The 25,002-nt window shown below is 38.2% G+C and overlaps 5 protein-coding genes across 6 annotated transcripts; 4 read left to right on the top strand and 1 right to left on the bottom strand.

The window, feature by feature from the left end:
* Window positions 1–1,903: 1,903 nt before the first annotated feature.
* LOC147864617 (cell division cycle 20.2, cofactor of APC complex-like) lies at window positions 1,904–5,816 on the top strand. Its single transcript, XM_087319068.1, has 9 exons — window positions 1,904–1,945; window positions 2,283–2,419; window positions 2,501–2,620; window positions 2,723–2,914; window positions 3,044–3,313; window positions 3,566–3,668; window positions 4,083–4,393; window positions 4,667–4,816; window positions 5,298–5,816. Exons 2-9 carry the CDS (start codon window positions 2,288–2,290, stop codon window positions 5,448–5,450), a joined length of 1,431 nt encoding a protein of 476 aa, XP_087175194.1. The 5' UTR covers window positions 1,904–1,945; window positions 2,283–2,287; the 3' UTR covers window positions 5,451–5,816.
* A 470-nt stretch (window positions 5,817–6,286) lies between these two features.
* Window positions 6,287–8,055, bottom strand: LOC147864616 (vacuolar protein sorting-associated protein 60.1-like). Its single transcript, XM_087318610.1, has 4 exons — window positions 7,931–8,055; window positions 7,685–7,824; window positions 7,229–7,322; window positions 6,287–7,131 (listed from the first exon to the last, which is right to left on the bottom strand). Exons 1-4 carry the CDS (start codon window positions 7,976–7,978, stop codon window positions 7,063–7,065), a joined length of 351 nt encoding a protein of 116 aa, XP_087174736.1. The 5' UTR covers window positions 7,979–8,055; the 3' UTR covers window positions 6,287–7,062.
* Window positions 8,056–11,231: 3,176 nt separating this feature from the next.
* Window positions 11,232–12,365, top strand: LOC147864615 (uncharacterized). Of its 2 annotated transcripts, none has more exons than XM_087317844.1 (2): window positions 11,232–11,588; window positions 11,868–12,365. In XM_087317844.1, exons 1-2 carry the CDS (start codon window positions 11,376–11,378, stop codon window positions 12,357–12,359), a joined length of 705 nt encoding a protein of 234 aa, XP_087173970.1. In that variant the 5' UTR covers window positions 11,232–11,375; the 3' UTR covers window positions 12,360–12,365. The 2 variants fall into 2 exon arrangements, with proteins under 2 accessions (XP_087173970.1, XP_087173969.1); XM_087317843.1 differs by having other exon boundaries at window positions 11,865–12,365.
* A 4,026-nt stretch (window positions 12,366–16,391) lies between these two features.
* On the top strand, window positions 16,392–18,048 carry LOC147864614 (proline-rich family protein). The gene is made up of 3 exons (XM_087318845.1): window positions 16,392–16,642; window positions 17,050–17,193; window positions 17,547–18,048. Exons 1-3 carry the CDS (start codon window positions 16,421–16,423, stop codon window positions 17,925–17,927), a joined length of 747 nt encoding a protein of 248 aa, XP_087174971.1. The 5' UTR covers window positions 16,392–16,420; the 3' UTR covers window positions 17,928–18,048.
* A 2,485-nt stretch (window positions 18,049–20,533) lies between these two features.
* LOC147864613 (vacuolar protein sorting-associated protein 2 homolog 1-like) lies at window positions 20,534–24,202 on the top strand. Its single transcript, XM_087318858.1, has 5 exons — window positions 20,534–20,668; window positions 20,776–20,906; window positions 21,966–22,070; window positions 22,191–22,451; window positions 23,825–24,202. Exons 1-5 carry the CDS (start codon window positions 20,632–20,634, stop codon window positions 23,963–23,965), a joined length of 675 nt encoding a protein of 224 aa, XP_087174984.1. The 5' UTR covers window positions 20,534–20,631; the 3' UTR covers window positions 23,966–24,202.
* The last annotated feature ends 800 nt before the right edge of the window (window positions 24,203–25,002 follow it).

Raw genomic sequence — 25,002 nt, 5'->3', positions numbered from 1 at the left:
ATAAAACTTGATTTGAAATGTATGTTTGAGAATTGATTGAGTTTTGAAATGGAAAGAGATTTGATCACATGCCATCACATGCATAATATAATGCTACTTCCTTTGCTTAAAAGGTCCTTTATATTGATGTGGTTGATTTTGGCACTATTGACAACATTAAGAATCACGTGTAAATTACAATTGACATTTTATGAAATGACAAATGCATAATAGAACATTGACAATAATTGTTCTAGGATTATAAATTTATCCATTTTTCCTAGCCATAGGAGGATCGAATTGGATGGCAACATATTTGATATTAGATATGCATAATGAATGTGCATTAATTATGTTTTATTAATCCAACCATTATCCTCAATTTTTGCATTATGATTATTGTTCTTGGCTGCATGTACATATGTCGATGAGATCCTTATTTTATTGCCACTTTAAATTTAGGTCCTCAAACACGCACTCAACAACGAAACAAACATGTGCTTTGTTTTGCAAGGACCTTGATCATGGAAGATTGATTTATATTGGGATCTCGACGATCGACAACAGCAAAGGCAAAAGTGTTTCTTCCAAACCCCAATGAAAATTGACCCTTCAACAAATGCAAGACCTATCATAGAACATGCACGTGCAATCTCTCATGTAGTGATGGCTCCAATCCCATGGAAGTGTTTGCTTTCCTTTGTTTATTGCAAGTGTCCTAGCCTTACATTGCACTTTGCTTAGCTCTCACATTTCTCTTGTAGGTTTTTGGATGAAACGTGAGAACTAGCTAGAGAGAAACAAGAGGTCGGGATGCATGCAAGAAAACAAGACAAATGCAAACACACAAAGCGAGTTTACTCCATCACGATATGAGTGATTGCACAGGACCATCCTTGGTGTTATGCTTACTACTTGCAAAAGAAGAGAAGAATGAAAATATAAATTATAAATTAGGTATGGTGAATCTATAAGTCTTTAAGTTTTTTGCTAAAACTTCAAACGCTCGTGTGAAGATTGTTTTCATACATGAACGTGTACATACATGTTTAACATTGTTTTACGATACCATATGCAACGTGGCACTTGAATAACAAAATCGGAGTTACGAGATTGAATCGATGTTTAAATAAATGCAGCCAAGGTTTTACATATTCATTCGCTAGAGATTCTACAAACCAAAAATGCAAGTCTAAAAGTTGAGATATTCATCACGGGAAAAAAATAGTGTTCCGACTGAAATGACGGAAGGAGAGCATTGAGAAGCTTCTCATAGATGTATGTGGGAAGAAGGAGACCAAATATTAGGAACTGCGGAGCTTTGAGTTCGGAGGCCTTAGATAGAGATAGCCCCCCTCACTCCACTAAGTGAGAGGGAGACATGGAAAATCCTTGAAATGCCCCTACCGATTTTACTGATTTCCCAAATACCCCTACGGATTTTGCTGATTTCCCACAATACCCCTACGAAGTTTTCTGATTTACCAAACTACCCCTACGTATTTTACTCGTATGAAAATCATATTCATCATCCAGCTTTTTTTATTCCTTTCAAATTGCCGTTTATATTATTACTTTCTTTCTCGCCATCGCCATCGCCATCGCCATCGCCAATTCTGACGTACGTTTCTGTGCATTGCTAAGCATCTGTCTGTCTGTCTGTCTCTGACGGATCACATCGCCAACCAGCAGCAATCCTTTGCAGTCTCACCTTTACAGAGAGGATTGTTGTCACGAACTCGGCCTAATTACGATCTAATTTGTGCTTATAACCTTCGAGATTCTGTGACCACATCGGCCTCAGCTCTCTTTTGCAGGTTCGAAGAAGAAACTGTCGCCTCAAATTTACAGAATGACAATCAACTATATGTATTTTCAATTAAACGTACATTCAGTGACAACATTTCTGTGAATACACACGGAGATAAATCTACAAGGTTACGTTCTTCTGCAAATCCAAGAATAAGTAAGTGAAGCAAATTCTACTTGAAATTTCTTTATTGTAGAATTTTCCTGCAAGAATCTGAGTGATTTTGATTATTTCAGTCCCTTCTTGACCTCTTCTTCAGTACCTTAAACCTTTCTTGATTTTCTACGATTACCCGATCTATCTTTGCGCAGGTAATATTTTCCAAAGACGTTTTATATTCTCATCGTGTGTTTATTTCCTGTTTCTCTTGCATCGCAGTATTTGTTTGAACTACTTTTTCCTCCTATCCTTCTTGATTCCTTTGAGCTCTCCTCGTATAGAATTCCATTTTCATCATTTTTCTCTCCAAACGCTGCTAGTTAATTCCTTACAGGACATATGTTAGCCACACTACCACCACAACACAGGAAGCATGGGTTTAGACCGAGCAGAAAGCCGATATTGCCTGTCCTTTCATCTGATATATTTGCTTCATTCCATAAGAACGAATTCAATCATGGATCATACGACGTAAGTTTTCCTGTCTGTGCTATTATAGCCGTAAAGTATATGGATATTCGAACACAGAATCCAATCTCTGTTCCATCTCAGGGTGATAGATTTATTCCAAGTCGTGGGGCAATGGATTTGGACATTGCTCATTTCAATCTCTTCCGTGAAACTCATGATGAAAATCCTCCGTCATCTGTAAATCTTACTTCCGTTGCCAAGGTCAGAAATGCTCATGTTTAAAGCCTTTTTAGCGTTTTATTTACGCTCATCTGAAAACGAATTTCTCTAAACAAGTATTCCCTGAAATTGGATGTGTTGAAGGAGGAGTACAGGAATAAACTTGCAGCAAGTCTTCTTCATGATGGAAATGTGTCCGGAGATCAGAAGAAGATTCTCGCTTTTAAGAGAAAGAAAATCTCAGTTTCTAATGCCAGCAAAAATCTCAGAGAATTTTTATTGCAATCTACCTCCAGAAACTATCCTGGACGGAAGATATATAGAAAAATTCCTCAGGTCTTTACTGCAGTTGTTTCATATTAAGTTGTATGACTGCACGAACTAATTAGCCATTTAGGTGTTAATACTATTTCTTATTAAATTAGTGTTCCTAACTGCTTCGAATAATTCTATAAACAAATGCAGTCACCAGAAAGGATCCTTGATGCGCCTGAACTGGTGGATGATTATTACTTAAATTTACTGGATTGGAGTTCTAGGAATGTTCTAGCAGTGGCGTTAGGGGCATCTGTGTATCTATGGGATGCAGAATCAGGTGCTATCAGTGAGCTAATGCAGACAGAGGAGCATGGTGACTGCGTCACAAGTATTGCTTGGGCTGCAGATGGAAAGCACATCGCCATAGGAATAAACTCAGCTGATGTACAGATATGGGATACTGGTAAAGGACACAAGGTATTTCCTTTTGATGATGATGTTTCATTGATTGCATTTGATTAGTTTCAGGGCATTAGTGTCATGGATTACATGTGATTAGGTTTAAGAAAAGCTGGAACGTGTAAATATACATATTTAATTATGCTTCATATAATTGAATCTTTGATATTTCATGGATCAAATGTAATTCGGCCTTTAATGTGTCATGGATCACATATGGCTTTGACGTCTTCGGCTTGGTCAATTATTTATGCTCTGAATGATGTCCAGATTCGATCGATGGGAGGGCACTCTCTCAGAGTTGGAAGCCTTGCATGGAATGGACCGACCTTGTCATCAGGAGGTCGGGACAGCAAGATTATCAATCATGATGGTGCGTACCTATATTGTTTGCAACCACCATATTGGCAGTGAAATTGTATTTTTCACAGAAGCTGATAGGATGGACATTAAAATGTATATATCTTGCATGCTCCAGTGTATGTGGTGGAGATAAATAAATAAATGGAAATGTGTTGTGATATTAAAAACACGGAAATGGTAACCTTAGGATGATACATGTTACAGTAAATTTGAATAAGAAGGTAGAGGGAGATGAAGTGCATAAAGGGCTGAAGCAAATAATAGAAAATAGTAGTAAGTGGGAGAGGTATCAATGAAGTGGTTACAATTAACATAATTGTATGTTTTCACAAAAAAATAAGAGAGAGAGAGAGAGAGAGAGAGAGAGAGAGAGAGAGAGAGAGAGAGAGAGAGAGATGTCGGATTGTCTCATCTGTTGTTTTAGTGCGTGCTCGGGACCATATCATGTTCATTATGAGGGGTCACAGCCAAGAAGTTTGTGGATTGAAATGGTCTGTATCAGGCCAGCAATTAGCAAGTGGAGGAAATGATAATCTTCTTCATGTTTGGGACGTGGCATCGACATCAGAGCATCTTTACAGGCTACGTGATCACCAAGCAGCAGTGAAAGCTCTGGCATGGTGCCCATTTCAAGCTAATGTACTAGCCTCTGGAGGTGGGAGTGCAGATCGATGCATTAAGCTATGGAATACACAGAAAGGCACATGCTTACATAGCCTTGATACTCAATCACAGGTAGCAACATGTTCACATAGGCTCAGATGTACGCCTTTATATATAATCATTGCTAACAACTTCTTTTACATAGACCTTGTTTGGATAGCTTTCATACACTATCACAGCTACGGACAAAACTTGTTTACATATAAGCCTGATACACAGGAACAACAACTTGTTTACATCACAATTGGTTATATGTAACGCAATTTTTACTTTCAAATTCTGTGCTTTATGATTTATGATTTACGTAGAAATTGCTATTGAGCATTCATGTGTTATTTATTGTAGGTTTGTGCACTATTGTGGAACCAGCATGATATGGAGATCCTTAGCAGCCATGGCTATAGCAAAAACCAGCTCTCCCTCTGGAGATATCCTTCTATGCTCAAAATTGCAGAGCTCACAGGTCACACTGCAAGAGTCCTACATTTAGCCCAGGTTATTGTTTTAGTGAAAAATAGCAATTTCTAGTTTCCTTATTATTATAATAATTTCCTTGATAGACAGTAGCATTTTCTGTAATGATTTCTATCTTGATGGAATTTTTATAATATAATATTCCCTGGATCTTTTGTTATACAATTTAACTATCTGTTCTGGATGACTTATATGCTTTGAAAAGTGAATTATTTATTTCTCTGCAACCTCAGTTTCTTCCTTCCCACTCTGAATGGCTTTCCTTCTCTTTCTGGTGTAAAAAGTTTATTGTTTTTATTCCTTTTCTTTTTGGTTGACAAGCTCAAGTGTGATACCAAATATCTGTTCCTCTCTTTCTTGGAAAAGTCTTACCAATGTTTTGTTCTTCTCTTACACAACTTTAGAGATGCTGCTGATTCAGTCATGACTCATGAGTATTGTATTTCATATGTAAATATTTTGGAGTCATATGAACAAGATTCATTGCTGTTGTTTCCTCCAGAGTCCAGAAGGCACTATGGTTGTATCAGCTGCTGCAGATGAGACTCTCCGTTTTTGGAAAGTATTTATGGGCCATGACTCTTTGAGCAAATCAAAAGGAAAAACTCATCACCATAATGGTGCCTTATCATTAAGATTGACAAATATAAGGTGAACTACCAAGACAAAAAGGCGTTAATCACACCTCAATTGTATGCATGGATCTAGGCAAGACAATATAATTATTGTTGATGGGTAAGTTCAGACATTCTCCATATAAAGTTATCATGATTCTTCATATTCATAGTTGGGAATTTCCTAGCCTGCACTAACTATTTCTTGTGTTGCTCTTACAGATTTTTTGTTATATAACCCATGCCATTTCATGTGTTTTTATTATATGTCAATGGGGTTGAGTATATTTGTAGCAGATATCCGAATGCACAAGAGCTATTGAATTATGGTCCAGCCTCTCATTTAAGAACAATAAAACTTCTCCAGATAGCTCAAGTTTTGTAATCTCCAGAATAACACTAACTAATGCTCCTAATGACAACATCGTGAAAAAACCCCTATGTATGTAGTCAACATCATCAAAGAAAACAGATCAGTAGCATATTCTTACCAGTACCCTAAGGGAATCCTTGCACATTATACCATCAACCTTCAAAGCACTATGCCCATAAACGTGTTCATTTTCCATGAAAGGAATGTGTCCATTTCAGAGTGTGTGATATGTGAGGTTGTGAGCCTGTTTACTTTGTCAAGTACAACTTTGTCAAAAAGACATTATATGACTCATGACAATACCTACTAATTGGACAACACTCTGGAACTCTCTATTGGAGTATGGATCAAGCTATGTCTCTACATTATCAAGTTATTAGTTTTTTGAACTTTATCAAATCCACATAAATGGAAATTAATGTAATAAAATAGTAGAGGTGGTGTTGGAATGTAGTATATTCTATTTGAGTGCAATTATAATAGCAAGCCATGTTTCAAGAGAAATTGTGAACAAAATGTGTATATGCACGGATGCATGTACTTAAATTTACATTGATATGTAGGCTCACCTACAATGAAAGCATTGTATATAGAAGACACCTGCAGATTGCCACTTCAAAGGTATTTCTGGAGTCTCCATTGATTTATAGGCAATTGGCTGCATGCCTCTGAATTGAGAATGAACTATCATACTATACATCTCTCAACAAGCCTCATTTTTGGCATAGGCTGTCATCTGCCCAATATTTTAGCATTGTTTGTTATGAGATCCTCATAGCTGCCAGCATACCTCTAGTGGCCTCCCATGTGATGTCGTGTTCCTTGCAACCATTTGCTTAAAAAAATATTCTATGTGTGAGCGCAAGTGGACATGGAGATAAAATACTCATATTTACAGTACTTACAAAAGAGGGGCAAAATGTTAACTGTAGTGTGATGTTAGTAGGTTATACAGTTGGTGGTGCAAACGCAAGAGTAATGCTAGGGGCTTCTAAAGTTTTACTATTATTAGTAGTAGCGCACAATAAGTTATGCCAAAGCAACAACCAAAGTTCGCTCAACGTTTTGTTTGACATTCTTTGGAGGAATTGCTCATTGAATGCAGGTCAAAATTTTGAAAGCTCATCTTTCAGGGTTGGAGCCGAATCAAAGACATTATTCTTCTAGATTATTCTCAAGTGCTGTTGAACATCAATCAGGAACGAATGTGGCTTGAATTTTCGTAGCTATCATTTCATCATTTGTAAATTTTTATAAAACCCTGTAAGTGCCCACGTTGCTTACGTAGCATCAGTACTAGTACTCCTACACATGTTCCATGGCATCAAGCACCCGATTCTTTCAAATATCTGGGAAAAGAAAGAAAACCAAAGGGCTTACAAAATCAACATGTGATCCATTATTTGCTAAACAAAACTTTCAAGAGATATGTCTTCTCATCCTTACAGATTTCTGCTCTTTCTTCAATCTCTCTGATGCAGCCACAATGTGCTCGATCTTTGATCTCTGTTTGCATAGCAAGCTCTTCTGAACCTCGTACCTAACACAAACATCTATTACCTTGTTTCCTGGCCTACAAATATGTGCTATGCATACATACAAATATACAAACACGCATTCATAAGAGATATACATAGACTGAGAGAGAGAGAGAGATGCAAACACACATAGAGTACATAAATGAACATCCATACATATAAACACACATAGAGACGTATATACAAACACATACGTACAGGTATACATACATAGATAAACACACAGAGGCCTTTAAATCTACAAATACATAGATTCCAACGCATATGGAGTTATACATACAGTCATGAATACATACATGTGCATCTACATCTACAGGTAAATACATTTTATATGTACGTGCGATCATATGTATGCATATAATACCTTCTTTTCTGCTTGAGGAGGAGGAGGGCATGAGCTTTCAAAGCATCACTAGGGGATTTCCTGATCTGATCTCCGTAGCCCAAGAGGTGAACCTCAATGGCTTTAATCTTCTTCTCTATTATTTCCTCCCTCTCAGAGATCTGCGTACAGATTCAGCCGAAGCTTTTGAAACAGGGGACCGAAAGGATACAGAAAAACAAACACAGCATTAGGCATATGAATGCAAGAAATTCGTTTGGTTTTCACCTTCTGGGCTGCTTGTAGGAGTCTCTTGCTTTGCTTGGATCCACCCATATGGACCGAAGTTGGAATTGAAATGATGAGGTTTTGGGAATGATGGGCCTACTGCTGCTACCTGTGTGTGGTTTTGAAGAAACGGGGCTAAAAGCAGCAGCAACGGCTTCTTTTCGAAAAAGTATTGGAAACAGAGACGATCGATACATGTAACATGTGCATATACATATATTCATTCATTCGCTCTCCTCTTCTCCACACCATCATCATAATTATTATTAATATAAATCAGAGCGGATCTTCTGTGAACTGAGGGTGATTGGTAACATTAAATCCAGTCATACACATCGTTTGGTCAATCATTCGAGTATGGAAAACACCCGCGAAGTATGGTAAATACCATACTTTTGTATTCATTATTTATGTATTCTAAGGTAAAATTTTTTTAAGGTAAGAAAGTTAAGGTAAAAGGTATAAAAAAACATAAGAATGTTTTGATAACATACGTATTCGTTTGAATTCGTATAAAAAGAATGTTTTGCCAATGCATTCGAGTATATTACATACTATGGTTTCCATCATAGTATGAATGAACCATACGTACCATACGTGCATTCGCATTCATAAATACCCTCAAAGAATGATAAATACCATACTTTTGGATTAACTATTTATTATGAGTTAAATAAGCCTAAAAAATAGAAAGAAAAAAAAAAAAACATTAAAAACCCACTAGACACACTCCTCCAATCACAAGTGGTAGTATGCTACATTTCGTCCATCCCCGACATTACACATGGATATCCCTCTAGGCACTTATTTTAAAAAAACAATTATGCCTATGCTTCTACTATTTTTGACACCCTTCTACAAAAATAGATTTAAAAAAGGAGCAATGAAATTTCCTCTTAGTACCAATTTTTTTAATTTGATTGCAATTTGTTTTAAACATCCTTATATAGGTTCCGTCCATCATGTATGATTCACATATCATATGGCCCATGAACACAAGTATGTATACATACTTTGAAAAGTCCTTGAATGTGACACCTTTACTTATCACCTTTTTCTTTTTGGAATCTACAAACTTGTCATGTATGATCCACACACAACAAACATATACTTCATGAATAGATGATGAATACATCGTTTCAACTCCTTGACACCATCAAACCTATATAATGTGTAGATAGCACACCTATCAAACAACCTGCAAACAAATGAGTACATTGTCTCAAATCCTTGAAACTATAAACCTCTAACTCTCTCCCTTTAAGACCCATGAATCTTGATCATGTGAATATTTAGCTCTTATTCCCCAAAACCTCTAAATCTTTGTGGTGGGTGACCCAACACCATTGTATGTGCGACGAACATATGTGCATGTAGTTCTAAACCCAAGAAACCTACAAGTTTGTCAGCCTCTCTACATGTATGATTATAATATATTTATGAATGAACATTGAGCGCCATTACACATTCCCGTGACAATAAGGAATCATGAAAGTGATTGAATCTCAAATAAGGAAGTCATTACATGTTTATATATGTAGATATTGTATGGTGTTTCTTCCATATTTCCTTTTATTCATGTTGATTCATAGCTTTGATTTTATTTATTTGAATAATATTTTAAACAAAGTCATGATAAATGGAGAGAGAAGGTATTTCTCCTCCCTTAAAAAAGTTAAAGAGCCTAAAACAAATAAAAGAGGATATTTTTTGCTAACTAATGCGAAGTAGTGTTTTTTTGGGTAAATAAAATCAAATAAAAGAGGATGTTTGTATTGAAACATTACTATTGCTAACTACAACCACGTTAATACATACAATATGATCAATTTCAATTGAAAGCCTTTCCACTCGTCCATTCAAAATATCTATCCCATGATGTATCCTATTCCGCGTCCTTATTATAACAGCAATCACCTACCTTGGTGAGTGCTTACTCTTGGGTATTTTGAACGCATAGCATGCCTAGTAGTATAGCTTCCATGAAGCAAAGCACAAAACCCTATGTTATTGCAATCTAAAAACATCTATACCCTTCCTCACCCATTGGGTTCAACTATTGTCTTTTCTTCCAATTTTGTTACATGGTGATGTTGCATGGTTGGTTCCTCATGATGTTTCTACACATACCTAAATGTCATTACTCTCTCTTTTTTCCATGAAAGATTCACCTTGGTATTATGAGATCACAAGGAACAAGTACATAAGTTGGAGAAACGGACATAACATCTGAGAGTAGTGTGCATATTGCAATAACTCAAAATCCACAATATCCAACAATGAAGTTAGCACTATCCTAAATGTCATTACTGTGTTCTTGTACTATCCTCGAAATTAGGTGTTAGTCTTCAAATCATATGAAGCAAGTTGATCCAATTACAGGCAATGTTTGAAGAAATTTGACCTTAAAAATTCTTGAAATATCAATGCTACAAATAAAGAGAATTATGGGATCTCCTATAACAATACCCAACTTGAGTGCTTGGTGAGACCACCGCCACAGATTATGAATAAAAATAGGGAAACCTTTGCATATTATTGCCCAGTGATACATCGTGTGGATTTTTGTATATCTATTTCATTATTTTGTTTCAAACACTTATATTTTATGTGTTCGTGGATGATATTTCGAGGTTGTCTACGTAACTTATAGTTGCTCACATCTTACATTTGAGATATGTGGATTACTCAATAGGATGCCTACACGATACTTGCTCTCCTTATTGCTTCAGGTCATTATCGTAATTTTTCTGATTTCTTTGTCGATGACTTTGAGTGGCAAAATACCTCACCTCTATTGTTTCTCAGTTCATATGGTTCTTTATAATGTTACTTACAAGTACTTAGCAAGGAGCTTTTACAAATGGCACTACAATGTTACTTGTACTATCCTCACAAATTGGGCAAACTTGCAAAAACTTGTACAATTGCTTGTACTATCCATAAGAGCAAGGGGCATACAAATGTGTGTGATTCAATAGGTTGATCGTTAAAACTCTCAAGATGAAAAGCGAGCCTAAAAGCTAGTGAGGATAACAAAGGCGGGGTGCTTGCATGAGACTTCACGGCCGGCTCGGCCATCGTGGATCCTCACAATGTTTGTAATAGGCAAGGTACATACATATACATATACCAAGGAGTGTTTGCAAATGATATCATTGTATTATGTACTTGTACAATTGTACTATACTCACATTTATGCCCAACAAGCAAATACTTGTACTATTGCTCAGAGAGTGCAAGGGCATACATATGTACATACATGTTAATATGATTGATATGAATTAATTGTTTGAACACTTCATTTGAAAAGGAACGCTCTATATATCCAAACAAACACAAAGGGGTATCCCACACACAGAAATACCCACCCCAAGGAGACATGTTATGAGACACTCAGACTAAAGCTCTGGTCTGCACTTTTCACACCATTACCTTCACCATCATGATGATCAGAGTAATCTCTTCTTCATTACACATGCTCCTCCCTCCTCCTCCCTCTACTTCCCACCCATCTCTGCAGAGTAAATGCATTGCAACTCGGTATTTACTAGGACGCCGATCCGATGATGATCATCGCATGTCCCGATTCCTCCATATTCTGCGATCTGCAAACACAGATGAATACAACGAGGAACCGCGTGCCCCCGAGACAGAAGTGAGTTTGTTTAGATGTCTCACTCTTTTTAAGCTACAAAAAAATTGTATGAAACAATTCAATGGGCTTATCTAATCAATGTCCAGTTTATAGTGGAATTTTATTCTGTAGTTAATCTGTGCCATTGATGAAGAAGCAGTAATAAACCATGCTCATGGGCCGTTAGCCTTTTGCTTTATTCGTAAAGCTTTGCCCATTACACACTTTGCAACCTAATTGGGCATTCTTTTACACACTATATTAACATATACATGTGTCACATCTTTGTGGCCTCAGCAGCCTGCAGTGGTGTATGTTTCGGAGGAGACTGTGATAAGCTCGGAAACCGCAGCTGATTCAGTGAGTGGTTCTGAAAAGACGGCAATTGTGGCGATAGCAATTGGTGTGAGCGTTATCGTAGCATTGGGAGTGGCAACACAAAATGGAGTTATAGGAGGTATTAAGAATACCGATCCAATCGTCAGTCCCCTGGCAAGCAACTATGTACAAAAGGACGAGGGTACCCTTGACAACTATGTACAAAAGGGCGAGGGTACCGAGGACAAGCAAACACCAAGTGTAGTCATTGACTCCCTAGTTAGCGAACCTAGCCAAGACTCTCCAACGTCGGCAGAGACCACAGAAAAAGTGATAGGGTCACCCACCTCGGTTAATGCCGATGTTTCTACGCCTGTCGAACCGGTGGACATCGTTAAGGATGGGCCGACGGATGGGCCGGCCACCCGTCCGGCCTCGAAGCTACACACTTGGGCAAGGCACAAAAGGAGATGAAGAAAAGCCTTAGAAAGCTTTAGGAGAAAGGCATGTCTAAAAAAATGGGGGGTGGGGATAATTGTAAATTATAAAATCTTTTGTTACTAAATCAAGTGTAAGAAGTGAAGCTCTAAGCTTTTTGGTTCTATTTCATTGTTCTCTTCACTATTAACCCGAGCACTCCTCTCCTTTCCTTGATCACTCTCAGTATCCCTAAGCCAATTGACTTTGCCAATTTTGTAATTGTTGTGATCAAGGAATAGAGTGGTGATTCATTGTTAACCCTCTATATTTGTCATTTTCATTGCATTTTCCTTTCTTGCCTTTTCCTTTCAATTAAGTGTCTTGTTACATTATGAAATATGTGTTTGTGAGATCAACAAAGAGTCAGTTAGCGAGAGAAAACCTAGGTAATTTTTAAGCGTTGTGATCAAGGAATAGAGCGGTGATTCATTGTTAACCCTCTATATTTGTCATTTTCAGTGCAATTTCCTTTCTTGCCCTTTCCTTTCAATTAAGTGCCTTGTTATGTTTTGAAATACGTGTTTGTGAGATCAAGTGTGTCCTCTGTTCTTGTCCCTTGGTTCAACAAGTATGGAATAAAGTCCTTTCGTTATTCTTAACAATCAATTTTGGTTGCCTATTTTCATGGAGTTCAACGATGTGGGGAGTGTTACATTCCATGTTGTATGAGACAAGCGATGTTCAGGAGGCAATGATGGTATATAATAGAAGATTGATATTAGTTAGCCCCTTTCAACAACCTCGAAAGTAGGTGCACTTTGTCCAAGTTTGGAAAACAGTGACTACGGTAACGTTATGGGCATTATGGAAATGTCGATGTAACCGACTTTATGATGCAACAGATCAATGCCTCTCAGATGTCTTGCTTGAGATATGGGAGAAATGGGAGAACTTGCTGGCAATAGTTCGTGGCCAATATGACAATATGCATGGTTCCCCAAAGATTGTGAACAAAAGAAGGAAGAAGCTTCTTCACTTATGGAAAAAGTTGCCCCTGTTTACAGAGTCAACTCAAGGGCCTCAATGGCATTATCGACTTCCATGGACCCTTTCTGAATATCAGTAAATCATGGTGGTGTGCATCGGCAAATTCCAACAACTTCTACAAAGTCCTATCTTTGGTCTTAGGATTACAATACATCATTGTACTAAAAAGTTGTAAGCTTATGGGCAGACAAGCTCAAGTTGTATACCCTTCCGATGTTTTTTCTTAATACTATTGAAGAAAATCTTTGAAGAAAAAAAAAAAGTCCATTTCATCAATTAAGTGCATTGTTAAGTTTCAAAGTATGTGTTTTGTGAAATTGAGAAAGAGTTCCTTAGATAGAGAAAGAGTGGTAACGTAGAAACTCTCATAAATTATGGACACCCACCATTGTCTAGCTGGCCAACAATATAGTGTATGGTTGCTCAGTCCTAAAACAATCTAACAATAAGGATACCATTAGCTATTCCATGAACCCCTCAACATTGGTACCATTGGTGGGGACACATTGCACTTAGGTTAAGAATAATTTCTTCTCAATCATACATTTATTTTTCTTAAAAGACTTATAACCTCACTAGTACACACTAATGCAAGATAGTGTTGGTGTTGGTTTTCTAGGGAAACTACTTGTGGCTGCTATCTCAAAGGGCACATTGTGCTAGAATGGCCAACAAAGAAAAAGAAGATAAATGTAAACTTGCTACTTGCCTTACCCTCTGAAGTAGGAGTGAGTAGGAGTGTGCGTGGACATTATGACACAAATTGGGGCCCAAAATCTAGACGGACACAAACAAACTATATAGGCAATATTACAAATTACAATGTAAAAGAAAATAGAAACAACGTCATATCTGAAAACATAAGTGAAGAGGCTAGGCTAAGGAGGAAACGCCATGACCTCGGCCATCTCACCTAGCAACTTATTCTAACCCTAGTGAAGAGATTGAAAAGAGAACAACAAAACTAATCACCGAAAAGTCATGTGAGTAGCTTCAAAACAGGAAAATTCTCTAATGTAAATCACAAGAAGAAACAACAACGGACAACAGAAAAATTTAGAAGCATTGATATTCGTCTAAAGCAAAAAGACAAGTTGACATGGAGTTACGTCGATATGAACCGTATATCTCCAGGGGCGTGGATAGTTGTACATCTCTTTCATTAGCTTGTTTCAAATACTTATGCTCAAGGTATTTACGCATGTAATTTGCAATATATCTCAAGGTTGTCGAAATGTTGCCAAATTTGTGGTGCGAGGACTCCAACCAAGAAATGACTATCGAGGTTACGTTTCGCTTACTTTAGGCCACGAAAAGGGGTTGATTGGGCCCCCCAAACGGAATGGATTCTAAACATGGATCTCAAACCTAGTTTCTCCCGCCAATTGGAGGATAGATTCAGTGCATCCATGTGGAAGGCATGGTGTGACATTTGTCGAGGGCTCAAGTAGGGATCGACAACGGTTCAGTTTAGGCTTAACTGGTTTGGCATCATGATCCCATTTTGGGGATCTCAAACCTAAACCGGTTTGTGAACCGTTTTGGTAAACGGCTTGGAAACCGGTTTCCAAACCTCTCCCTCTCCCCCCCCCCCCCCTTGTCTGTTGTCTCCCTCCCACTCTCTCAAGTTCCTAAACGGCTTATCCGACTTAGCCAGCTTGAACTGATTTGGTCGATGTGGGAACAACAACATGCGAGGCGAATTACCGTGACGTTCCAATGGCTATTAATACATAAGTCCCTACCGGTGGGAGCATGGCAATGTGGGAACCTTAGCTCTTCTAATTGTGTAGAGTGCCCACATGCAGTAGAATCAATACGACACGCTCTGTGGGGTTGCCCAACGTCCCATCGAATATGGCGAGGGGTTGGCCGCTTGTTGCAATTATGCTAGTTGCAAGGCTCAATCAAGTGGGGAAATATATGTTGGCTATCATGGCAGGCCGCAATTGGCAGATACGAGCATCAGGAGGAGGGGATGACTTTGGTGATAAAAGCACAAGAGGTCTTTTTCTCCTCCAACGGCAATGTCCACTCCACTCCTCTTAATGACAAATCTCAAGAGGCGTTGGAATTGGTCAATCCAATAACTCTTTGGATTCTATGGAAACAACGATGTAGGCGAGTCTTCTCCAACCAAACCGCACATCCAACAAGGTTACTGCAAGAGATATGGAGTGAAATTGTAGCCACTCTTAAGAGCCAATATGATGGCCTTAAGGGCGGCTCCGAGGGAGTTGAAAAGACAACAAATAGCCTTCATCCAACAATGGTCGTCCTCTCCCTTTCTTTAGTCAGTGGGCATCCACATAAGATGGAACTATTGTGTCCCTTCAGGGATTTGTACATAATCGTCTCATTTGTAAAATTTTATAACTAATGGAAGGAGTTTTTTTTGGAAAAAAAAAGGTTGTCAAAATGACTTATGGTTGTTTATGTGTAACAAGAAATAAACAAAAAGATCTTATATCTTTTTGGTTGACGTCGTGGATTACTCCACACACCGTTAGTGGGATGCTTCCACGATCATTTCCATGGACCTCGATGCTTTCCTCGTCGCTTTTAGTCACACTCGTATGTGGTGATTATTCGGTTTCAACGTGGACAACGAAATACTTCACGTCGATGGTTTCTTGGGCAACAACATGGACGTGCTTGAGAGTGTTCTTTAGGGGGTACGTAGTAAGTAGTAGCAAGGAGTGTTTGCAAACATGCGTTGCTCTTACAACTTGTACTAGCTGGAGAGCTAATACAGGTGGTGTACAACGTACTATCATCTCGTCGGGGGTAAGGACATACTACATATGTATGTATGAGAGATTGATATTTTTGAGCACTTAAAAACATGAGAAAGGGAAGGACCCAAAGAGGCTAGCCATAGAGAGAAAAGGTAGTCCACAAACAAAAGTACCAAGGAGGATAAGGAAAAATTTCTTCATCATTTTTGTGATCTAAAACAAAACACACACACACACACATACGTTAATCAAAGACACACACAGAAGAGACTAAGCTCTGTTCTGCATTCCTCACAAACCATTTCATTGCCACTATCCTGTTCCATCATCATGATCAGAGTAATCTCCTCTTCATTACACCTCCTCCCTTCTTCTTCTCCTTCTTCTTCTAGTTCCTCCTCCCCCTTTCTGCAGAGTAAATTTGTGGGAACTCGCTATCTTGGACGGCCATGCTGGGACCATCATCACCACAACCCTCCTCGATTTCTCCATGTTGCACGATCCGCTAGCACCGACGAATGCAACGAGGAGCAATGCGCTCCTGAGAAAGAGGTTAGTTTGTTTAGATCCATCCCCTCTTTCTTTGAGCTACCAGAAAGGAAAAGGAAAATGTATGAATCAATGGGCATATCTTAATCAATGCCACTATTTACAGTGGGATGCTTGCTTATGTTAATTCTGTCGTTATTATTCTGTGCCATTAAAGAAGCATGCTCATGGGCCATTCATCCATCGGCCTTGTGCTTTGTTCATTAAGATTTGCACATCAATCAAAACCACTTATACGAGATTGGGGGGATGGCCCTTATATATATATATATTACCCTGTTAATGGGTCATGATAAGAATGCTAGATCGATATTAGTAAAATTCATGGGCTTCGCCATGGCAGCATACATATATGATATGATTATATCCTGATGCTTCCAATAAATCATTGATGAAATGGATTCATGCAGGTTGGGAAGCTGAGCATGGAGTGGAAAGCAGAGGAGAATACCAAAGTGTTGGGGACATTCCCTCCTGTCAGTAGGCCAACCCCGAAATGGACGGGGTTCGTGGAGAAAGACACGGCCGGCCAAACCAACATCTATGCGGTCGAAGTAAGTAATTAAAAGCACCTTCTTAATCACAACACTCATCAAGTTCCACATTTGATCCCACCTCACTAATCACATCACACCATTGGCTACAGATTTAAAATGCGCAGTTTACACATCGATCATGCCTTTAGCACACTCGAACCACATTTAAAAAACACTTGGTTTGCACATACATTCGGCACATTTTCCGTGCATCTCATCTCCCAACGCGATAATCACACACCTTACACATTAACTACACAAATCTGCAAAGGAATCACTCACAAAATCGGCATATGTCGAATGCGCGCACACACACACACGATATTGATATACACGGTGCTGTTTTTTGTTGTTGTTCTTCTTCATGGCAGCCTACGGTGTATGTGTCGGAGAATGCGATAAGCTCAAACACGGCGGGCGATTCGACGAGCGGCTCCGAACAGACAATAATGGTGGCGATCGCGGTAGTTCTGAGCATGATCTTGGCATTGGGAGTGGTGGCACAATTCGGAAGTGGTGGAGGAGGAGGTACCGAAACTAGCAATGCAGTCGATGGCCCCACGTTGAGCTACTACATACAAAAGTTCAAGGGTACCGAGGACCAACAAACACCAGGTGTTGTAGCCATCGATACCGTGGTTAGCGAGCCAGTCACCCAAGATTCTTCAACATTGGCGCCCACAAATGAGGGCATTGTCTCACCCACGACAGTTGAGGAGCCGGTGGCCCCCGGTCCAGAAGAAGCCCAATAGATGTATCAATGTACTCAAAATTCTTGCCTCATCATAGCTAGCTAATCTTTGGCTACATCTTGTAAGTTGTAACTACTCAAAACAAAAAGAGAGAAAAGGAACACATTTTTTCCTTGCTTTATTCTATCTACATTCATAGCATGCCTCGGTTTGGGTTCGTCTCGCTTTGACACGTGGTATTTCGGAATACTCTTATGTAGTTCATTGCTTTAGATATTTGCTACACCGAAGCATATGCCTTTGAAACATAAGATGCTATGGTCTCCTCCTTGTAAGCTGCTCGACACATTCGAATGTGTCTATTTGTTGGCATTAGAGGGTGGTCTATAAGACTCGATTGTGTAAATCAAAACTTTCAAAAACAAGGAAAAACGTCTTGTTGCATTCTCTTTTATTGTGTTAGTCTTATCTTTGAGTGTTATTTATCATCTGCGTCCTCAACTTCTCTGACCGATCAAACTTTATATTTCATCCACGTATGCGGTGTTGTGACTTAAAATGGACAAGTGGAAGCACAAGCTATGTCCACATTTCTCATTGGAGGAGATTATGACAAAGAATCTTTGTTTTGACACTGATGATAAATAAGTTACCCACTGACCACAATAAAATTGAAGTTGGATCTGCACCATTGTGTGCTTGGCTACATCCCGTCAATCTTTCTTATTCTCCAATAAATAAATCTCTCTCTCTCTCTCTCTCTCTCTCTCTCTCTCTATGTCATGATATCATTCTAGGCTACTCTAGTAGGGCATAATAAGTATTGTGCGAGGTAGGGCCTACACAAACACACTCAACAAAACCAAAACATATGGAAACAACAAATATTGTATTATAGCGAAGTGTCTATGCGTGATTACTATAGAGAGTGATACCATGTAGAATGATACACAGGAGGTGCAATCTCTTACTCTAAGCGAGCAATACCAAACAATGAAAGCAATAAATATTGCTTTATAGCAAAGTGAACATACAATTGCAACAAGATGGAGTAATGTATTCAACTAACAACCTTGGTTTTTCCAAGGCTAAGGTTGTTAACTAAATTAACCAACTCAACTAGCACATTAGCTTCACTACCCACTTTGTTGACAACGTGAAAGGGTATGTCGGCATTTCTTCACACCAACACTCCTTGTGAACTCTCGCTATCTTCCCCCTCACACACACCAATATTTCTAAATCCCTTCTTCGTCACCTTTAGGTTTATCTCTATCAAGGTGGAAGACAAACATCCAATCCTCCACTCAAAATTTAATAATAAATAAACATGCCTAATTGGCTCTTAATCTAAAACAAAAATGCAACAACCCCAAGCCTTTTGCTTTGACATAGAAGGCAACATCAATCCGACATGTCATGAATCCAACTTATGTAAGGAATCCATCAAAACGCACATATTATGCCCATGGTACTGACTTCATTTCATATTGTTTCTTTCTTTATTGATCTTAGAAAAAAGATAAGTTAAGGATATGGATGTGTATTTAACATCATTTGTCAATGACCTAAAATACTTGTGAACATGTATGATGTCATCTCATCAGAAGCTGCGAAAGAAAACTAATAACTCAAGGAATTTTAGCATCAACTATTCATGACAAAAAGGCTATGGAACATTCTTCTCGACATTGATGGGTTGGGATTGATATATTTTAAGTCCCCAAACAAAAACATTTACCTTAAGAATAAATATTTTACACTTGTAAATCACCTTGTACAAATTATATCCCATGCACATAATTTTTGTGGTAAAATTGAATGTGGGCAAGCCCTAATTCGACAAGCACCACAAGAATGAATATCAATACATAAAATGTAGTACGGGACACCTTTATTGATGTGAATATTTTATATTCTGGATGGAGATTATGAGGATCAAGGTAAATGTGCATCAAACAAGGATGGAGCTAACAGTTATTTCTATGTGTATGATGTTTGGAGTATTGGAATCATCAAAAGTGGCTTCATTTCTTAAATCCTATGCAGAATATTCAAGAATCTTGATCACTCACTTTGGAAGCATTTTGTAGGTCTACACGAAACCCACGCAAGACGAGCAACCAGAGAGGGGTTTGGTTGGAACCCACGCCTCTTGCCTCACGAGAAATTCAATAAAGCGCAGGTGTTCAGGAGTACCCAGTGCCCTCAAACTCTATGGGGGGTAATGAGCCTATAAAAAATACGTGTGAGGAATCTTAGGTAAGATCAATTTGAATGTTGATATATGGTTCCCCGATGAACGACGACAAAACTAGCTAGCTCTGTTCAAGCGTAAATTTGATCAAGGTAACAATTAGCTTATGTTAGTATTGTGTCCTTAGAGGTAGTACTTTTTATGAACGGTCTCTATTCTAGCATATATACCTAGAACTTAGTCAAATATAAGGTTGATTCACATTTCTTAATAACTAACTAATCAAAAAGAGGGGTACCCTTCTGTAATTTCAGAGAAATTGAGGAGGAGGCGAGCCCTGCACTATACTAGTATACATACACACATCCAGTCCTTCAGACCTTCTATTCTGTTGGGGCTCTTTTGTGGGCAAATTTGAGAATACAGGAGAGAAGAGGAGAGAAGAGGAGAGGAGAGGAGGCCCATTATAGGCTATATAGCTCGCTCCACTCTGCTCTCTGCTCTCTCCTATCCATCCTCTTCTTCTTCCTTCTTCCTTCTTTCTCCTCCTCCTTCTTCCATAAAATCATGAGTTCTATCTTTGGGAAGAAGAAAACCCCTGCAGGTTCTCCCATACACCTTCCTTCTCTGTTCCTTTCTTTTGTTCCCCGATTTCCTCCTCCCCTCTCTCCTGATTGTTTTTCTCCGTCTCCTTCTTCTTCTTTTTTGCAGATATATTGAGAGAGAATAAGCGTATGCTCGATCGCTCTATTCGAGACATCGAGAGAGAAAGACAGAATCTCCAGAATCAGGAGAAGAAGCTCATAGTTGAGATAAAGAAGACAGCTAAACAGAATCAGATGGTAGGTGACTATCTTCTTCTTTCTCCCTTTTCAAAGTTACATACATGTTTGGTGGATAATGACAGTCATTTTAACTCGAGACATCAGATTGGAGAAGCATGGTCATTTCATGTATTCACACTTGAGAAATGTCGCGTATATGTATGTGTCTAATGGAATATGTATTGCGCGTGTACATATGCGTGTCACATTAGATAGTAGAAAATAATCAAGTGTAATGATCAAATATAAGATTCTATAAACGAAACAAATACAGCAAAGATTGCACAAGTGAAGTTAGATGTTCAAACTTACAAATAAAGGTCTTTATTATCAATACCAGATTAGTGGAAAGTTCCAATTGAAGGCTATCCATGTGCATCATCTCCTCCTAATTGATAAACTAACAAGTGATGTTGTTCTCCATTTCTTTCTCTTTGACATTGGCAGAATTGTCTATTCCTCCATCGGTTACGTGCTTGCCTTTTATCCTAGTTTTTCTTTCCTCCAGTGAAGATCCATTATTATCCTCTATCCTCCATGACAAATTTTCAATGTTGATCACGTCCACTCTTATGGTCTCATGTCAAATCTTGTACATCAGCTATTTAATTATTTCAGCCTGAGAGAATGTTGCTAGCATTTAGGATGATCAAGATATGAATGCTAGCATGAATCCTTCAGACCATCCAGAATTGTTGGTATTGGAAAGCTCTAGGCTTCCATATTTTGACGTTGAATATTCACTGATCACTGTCAAACCTTTTGACATGGTTTTGATGCTAATTATGATTTGCTGTGATTATAAATCTGACTTCGCGTTGCGTGTTTCAATATCCACACTATGTTTGATTAATTTTAGTGTCCCATTAATTCATATTCTGTACGGTTGGTTTTGACAGGTCTATTGCTATTTACTTCCTCAAGCATTTCGCTCATTAGGATTGATTTCATGTTGTATGGTGTCATTTTGTATGCCTCCAAACTCACTCAAAAATGCCCCCAAACTAAATCTAAATGGTGAAGGTGTTTGTTACAAAAGCATATCTAAATCTAAATGGCATACTGTGGTACACATAGGGTGCTGTGAGAGTAATGGCAAAAGATTTGATTCGAACGCGACATCAGATTACAAAATTCTATGCTCTGAAGTCACAGTTGCAAGGTGTCTCGCTTAGAATTCAGGTAAAAGAACAGGAAGGGTGGTAACTATGTCTATTCTTAGAAAATTTGTTATTAGTTTGTAGTTCAAATCTTCCTATTTTTTGTATAAGTCCTTTTTGATTGTTTTGCTTTTTGTCATAGACCTTGAAGTCATCACAGTCAATGGCCGATGCAATGAAAGGTGTCACAAAGGCGATGAGGCAGATGAATAGGCAGATGAGTCTACCAGCAATTCAGAAGATAATGCAAGAGTTTGAGAGACAGAATGAAAGGATGGAGATGACTACAGAGATGATGGGGGATGCCATCGATGATGCAATGGAAGGAGATGAAGAAGAAGAGGAAACTGATGAGCTTGTCAACCAGGTCCTTGATGAAATTGGCATCGACCTAGATACTCAGGTATGTTAAAGAAGGATCTTCTAAGTGGTTAACCATTCTGATTATATCTTTACGTAAAATTTCTAGGAAAATTTTGGAAGCTGAGTCATCGGAATCAATCATCTTTTGATTTAGAAGCTAAACTTCTCTTTGTGTTTTGAGTTCTTCTTTTGATTTCAGAAGCTAAATCATCATTTTGGGTGTGATTTCTTCTTTTGTCTCTCTTATTATTCCTAAGTTATGGGTTCATGTAAATCATTCGAAATCTCAGGCAACTACTGAGACAAAACATCAAAGTCATTGTAAATTTATACAGAATCTCAGACGATTCTGCTGCGGAACCTTTTCATTTCTTTCATCACATTATAAATTACATGGGTTCTCAGATGATTCTTAAGCCAAAACTTTTTCATCTATTTCATCTCATTGTAAATTTATATGGAAGGTTGAATGATTCCAAAGCCCCAAAAAATCATCTATTTATGTCATAAATTCAGACAGAAGCCTGGGCATATCCCAATCTACATTTCATCTCACTGTAAATTGATATATCAGCTTAAGATTTGAACATTTGTCAACAGTGTTCTCAGATTCCCTGTAAGCCAAATTTTCTTTTGTGTTTGATTTCTTCTTTCATGTCTATCCCGAATTTTCTCATCTATTTGATCTCATTGTAAATTCATATAAATTCTCCCGCGATTTCTAAGCTGAAAAATTTCATTTCTTTTATCTCTTTGTAAAAACTCACTGCAGAATCTTGGACTATTCCTAAGCTGAGATGGTTCATTTTGTTCTCTCTCTCTCCTTTTTTTTTTCGTAATTACTTTACCCTAGTGGTAAGTTGTTAGCACTATGAGCACTGCGTTCTGGGTTCGAAACCCAACTTCCTCATCTCTCTATTATATACTTCTTATATATCTCTTAATTCACTAGATGCCACTGTGGAATGTAGGGGTTGAACCCATGACCACCTGGTCTCCATTGGGCAACCTTACCAACTGAGCTACATCCATCTGGGCTCTCTCTCTCTCTCTCTCTCTCTCTCTCTCTCTCTCTCTCACATCAAGGCATATATGGGATTCTTGAGCTTGAATGTTTTATTTGTTCCGTCTGGCATAAATCCTCATGGAACCTTGAATGCTTCAGAAGCTGGAAACTTTCATTACTTCCATCTTATCCTCATGGAACCTTGAATGCTTCAGAAGCTGGAAACTTTCATTACTTCCATCTTATTGAAAAATGCTTCTCGCTTTCATCTCATTTGTAAGAAAATATTGTCATTCATTTCTTCTCATGTTAGCAAATATCATTGATTTGCACTGATTGTTGAAAATTTATTGTGAATTTCTCGGATGATTCTTGAGAATTGAGGTATCCATTTGTTTGTTTAACAGCTGGTGAGTGCACCTATTTCATCTGCCACAACAGTTAGCTCATCTGCAACCAAAGTTCCGCAAGCAGCCACTAGTAGTGGTGATGATATGGGTATCGACAGCGATTTACAAGCTCGTCTTGATAATCTTCGGAAGATGTAATTTAATGTTTTTTCCACAGATATACACCCACTAGGAATCCTCAAATACTAATATGTTTATTCAACAAGGAGTTTCACAATCTCTGCAATCGCCACATTATGTTTGTTACAACAACTGTCTAAAGGACCTATGTGTTTTTATGATCCTTAAGTCAGGATTGAGAAGATGTAATAACCTTCTAAAACAAAGTAAAAATGGAGACAAATAATCCTCCGGAAGGAAGTTTCACTCATCAAAGTTTTGCATTGAAAAGAATATAGAGTATAAGAATCGAATACCAAAAAACATTGCAACAAGTAGGAAATAATTGAGTAGTAGTCTGTTTGATATGTTAAATTTTGCTGGTCGATCAATATTGATTGAAACATTATGATAGGCTAGTTGAAGACAAGGTGTCTGCTTTACATCTTCAAACTTGCCCTCTGTGATAAGACTTAGTTGATAGCATCAATCTTTGGCATTGCTGTCACTGTTTTACGATTGTATCTTATTATCAAAGCACTCATAATTTTCCTTGGTACAACTTATGTTGTGTTAAAATTCTGTGTAATCAAAATGCAGAATTTTGCACTCTGGCGTCATGCGACATTTCGCCATTGGCATGTAAATGTTTAATTATTTGTATGAGAGACTCTCTTACTAACTGATGGAATGGTGATCTCAAAAGATAAGCATCTATACAATAAACTCAACATAAAGCCCTTGAATTGAAATTATTACTTCCAATGGAAGAATAAGGCAATGCCTTTCACAATGTGCTTTAGCAAAGTAATTCCTTGGTTTCTTAACCTCTTGTGCACACTATTGTCATGTGCATTCAAGCATGTCTTCTTTGTGATACTTTATGCACATTTTGGAACGATAACTTGGGGCTCTTGAATTCACCTCCTTTCTGCTTGGGCTAAGTTATAAAATCTTGTTGTCTTCCCAACCTCAAACTTGGGATTTATCAATAGGAGCTAATGTAGTCAAAGAAGGAACTAATGAGTCAAAGGAGTGCAAGTGCTACCCATTGTCTTACAACACATTATTTTGTA

Source organism: Azolla caroliniana, unplaced genomic scaffold, assembly GCF_043228905.1.
Source record: "Azolla caroliniana isolate FFs.n. ecotype wild unplaced genomic scaffold, voAzoCaro1.0.p SCAF_4, whole genome shotgun sequence".
NCBI classification, from domain to species: domain Eukaryota; kingdom Viridiplantae; phylum Streptophyta; class Polypodiopsida; order Salviniales; family Salviniaceae; genus Azolla; species Azolla caroliniana.
Note: the sequence above shows the minus strand (reverse complement) of the source record. Positions and strands in the feature narration are given on the sequence as shown.

What these genes read in the sequence shown, in the direction of transcription:
- LOC147864614 (XM_087318845.1), top strand. Translation starts at nt 16,421, where the DNA reads ATGATCAGAGTAATCTCCTCTTCATTACACCTCCTCCCTTCTTCTTCT. An exon ending in AATGCGCTCCTGAGAAAGAG is followed by an intron (nt 16,643 to 17,049) that starts GTTAGTTTGTTT and finishes GGATTCATGCAG; the next exon opens with GTTGGGAAGCTGAGCATGGA. An exon ending in CCAACATCTATGCGGTCGAA is followed by an intron (nt 17,194 to 17,546) that starts GTAAGTAATTAA and finishes TCTTCATGGCAG; the next exon opens with CCTACGGTGTATGTGTCGGA.
- LOC147864616 (XM_087318610.1), bottom strand. Translation starts at nt 7,978, where the DNA reads ATGGGTGGATCCAAGCAAAGCAAGAGACTCCTACAAGCAGCCCAGAAG. An exon ending in TCCTACAAGCAGCCCAGAAG is followed by an intron (nt 7,825 to 7,930) that starts GTGAAAACCAAA and finishes ATCTGTACGCAG; the next exon opens with ATCTCTGAGAGGGAGGAAAT. An exon ending in TGAAGAAAGAGCAGAAATCT is followed by an intron (nt 7,132 to 7,228) that starts GTAAGGATGAGA and finishes TTCTTTTCCCAG; the next exon opens with ATATTTGAAAGAATCGGGTG.
- LOC147864613 (XM_087318858.1), top strand. Translation starts at nt 20,632, where the DNA reads ATGAGTTCTATCTTTGGGAAGAAGAAAACCCCTGCAG. An exon ending in GAAGAAGAAAACCCCTGCAG is followed by an intron (nt 20,669 to 20,775) that starts GTTCTCCCATAC and finishes TCTTTTTTGCAG; the next exon opens with ATATATTGAGAGAGAATAAG. An exon ending in GTGTCTCGCTTAGAATTCAG is followed by an intron (nt 22,071 to 22,190) that starts GTAAAAGAACAG and finishes TTTTTGTCATAG; the next exon opens with ACCTTGAAGTCATCACAGTC.
- LOC147864617 (XM_087319068.1), top strand. Translation starts at nt 2,288, where the DNA reads ATGTTAGCCACACTACCACCACAACACAGGAAGCATGGGTTTAGACCG. An exon ending in TATATAGAAAAATTCCTCAG is followed by an intron (nt 2,915 to 3,043) that starts GTCTTTACTGCA and finishes AAACAAATGCAG; the next exon opens with TCACCAGAAAGGATCCTTGA. An exon ending in GCCTTGATACTCAATCACAG is followed by an intron (nt 4,394 to 4,666) that starts GTAGCAACATGT and finishes TATTTATTGTAG; the next exon opens with GTTTGTGCACTATTGTGGAA.
- LOC147864615 (XM_087317843.1), top strand. Translation starts at nt 11,376, where the DNA reads ATGATGATCAGAGTAATCTCTTCTTCATTACACATGCTCCTCCCTCCT. An exon ending in CGCGTGCCCCCGAGACAGAA is followed by an intron (nt 11,589 to 11,864) that starts GTGAGTTTGTTT and finishes TTGTGGCCTCAG; the next exon opens with CAGCCTGCAGTGGTGTATGT.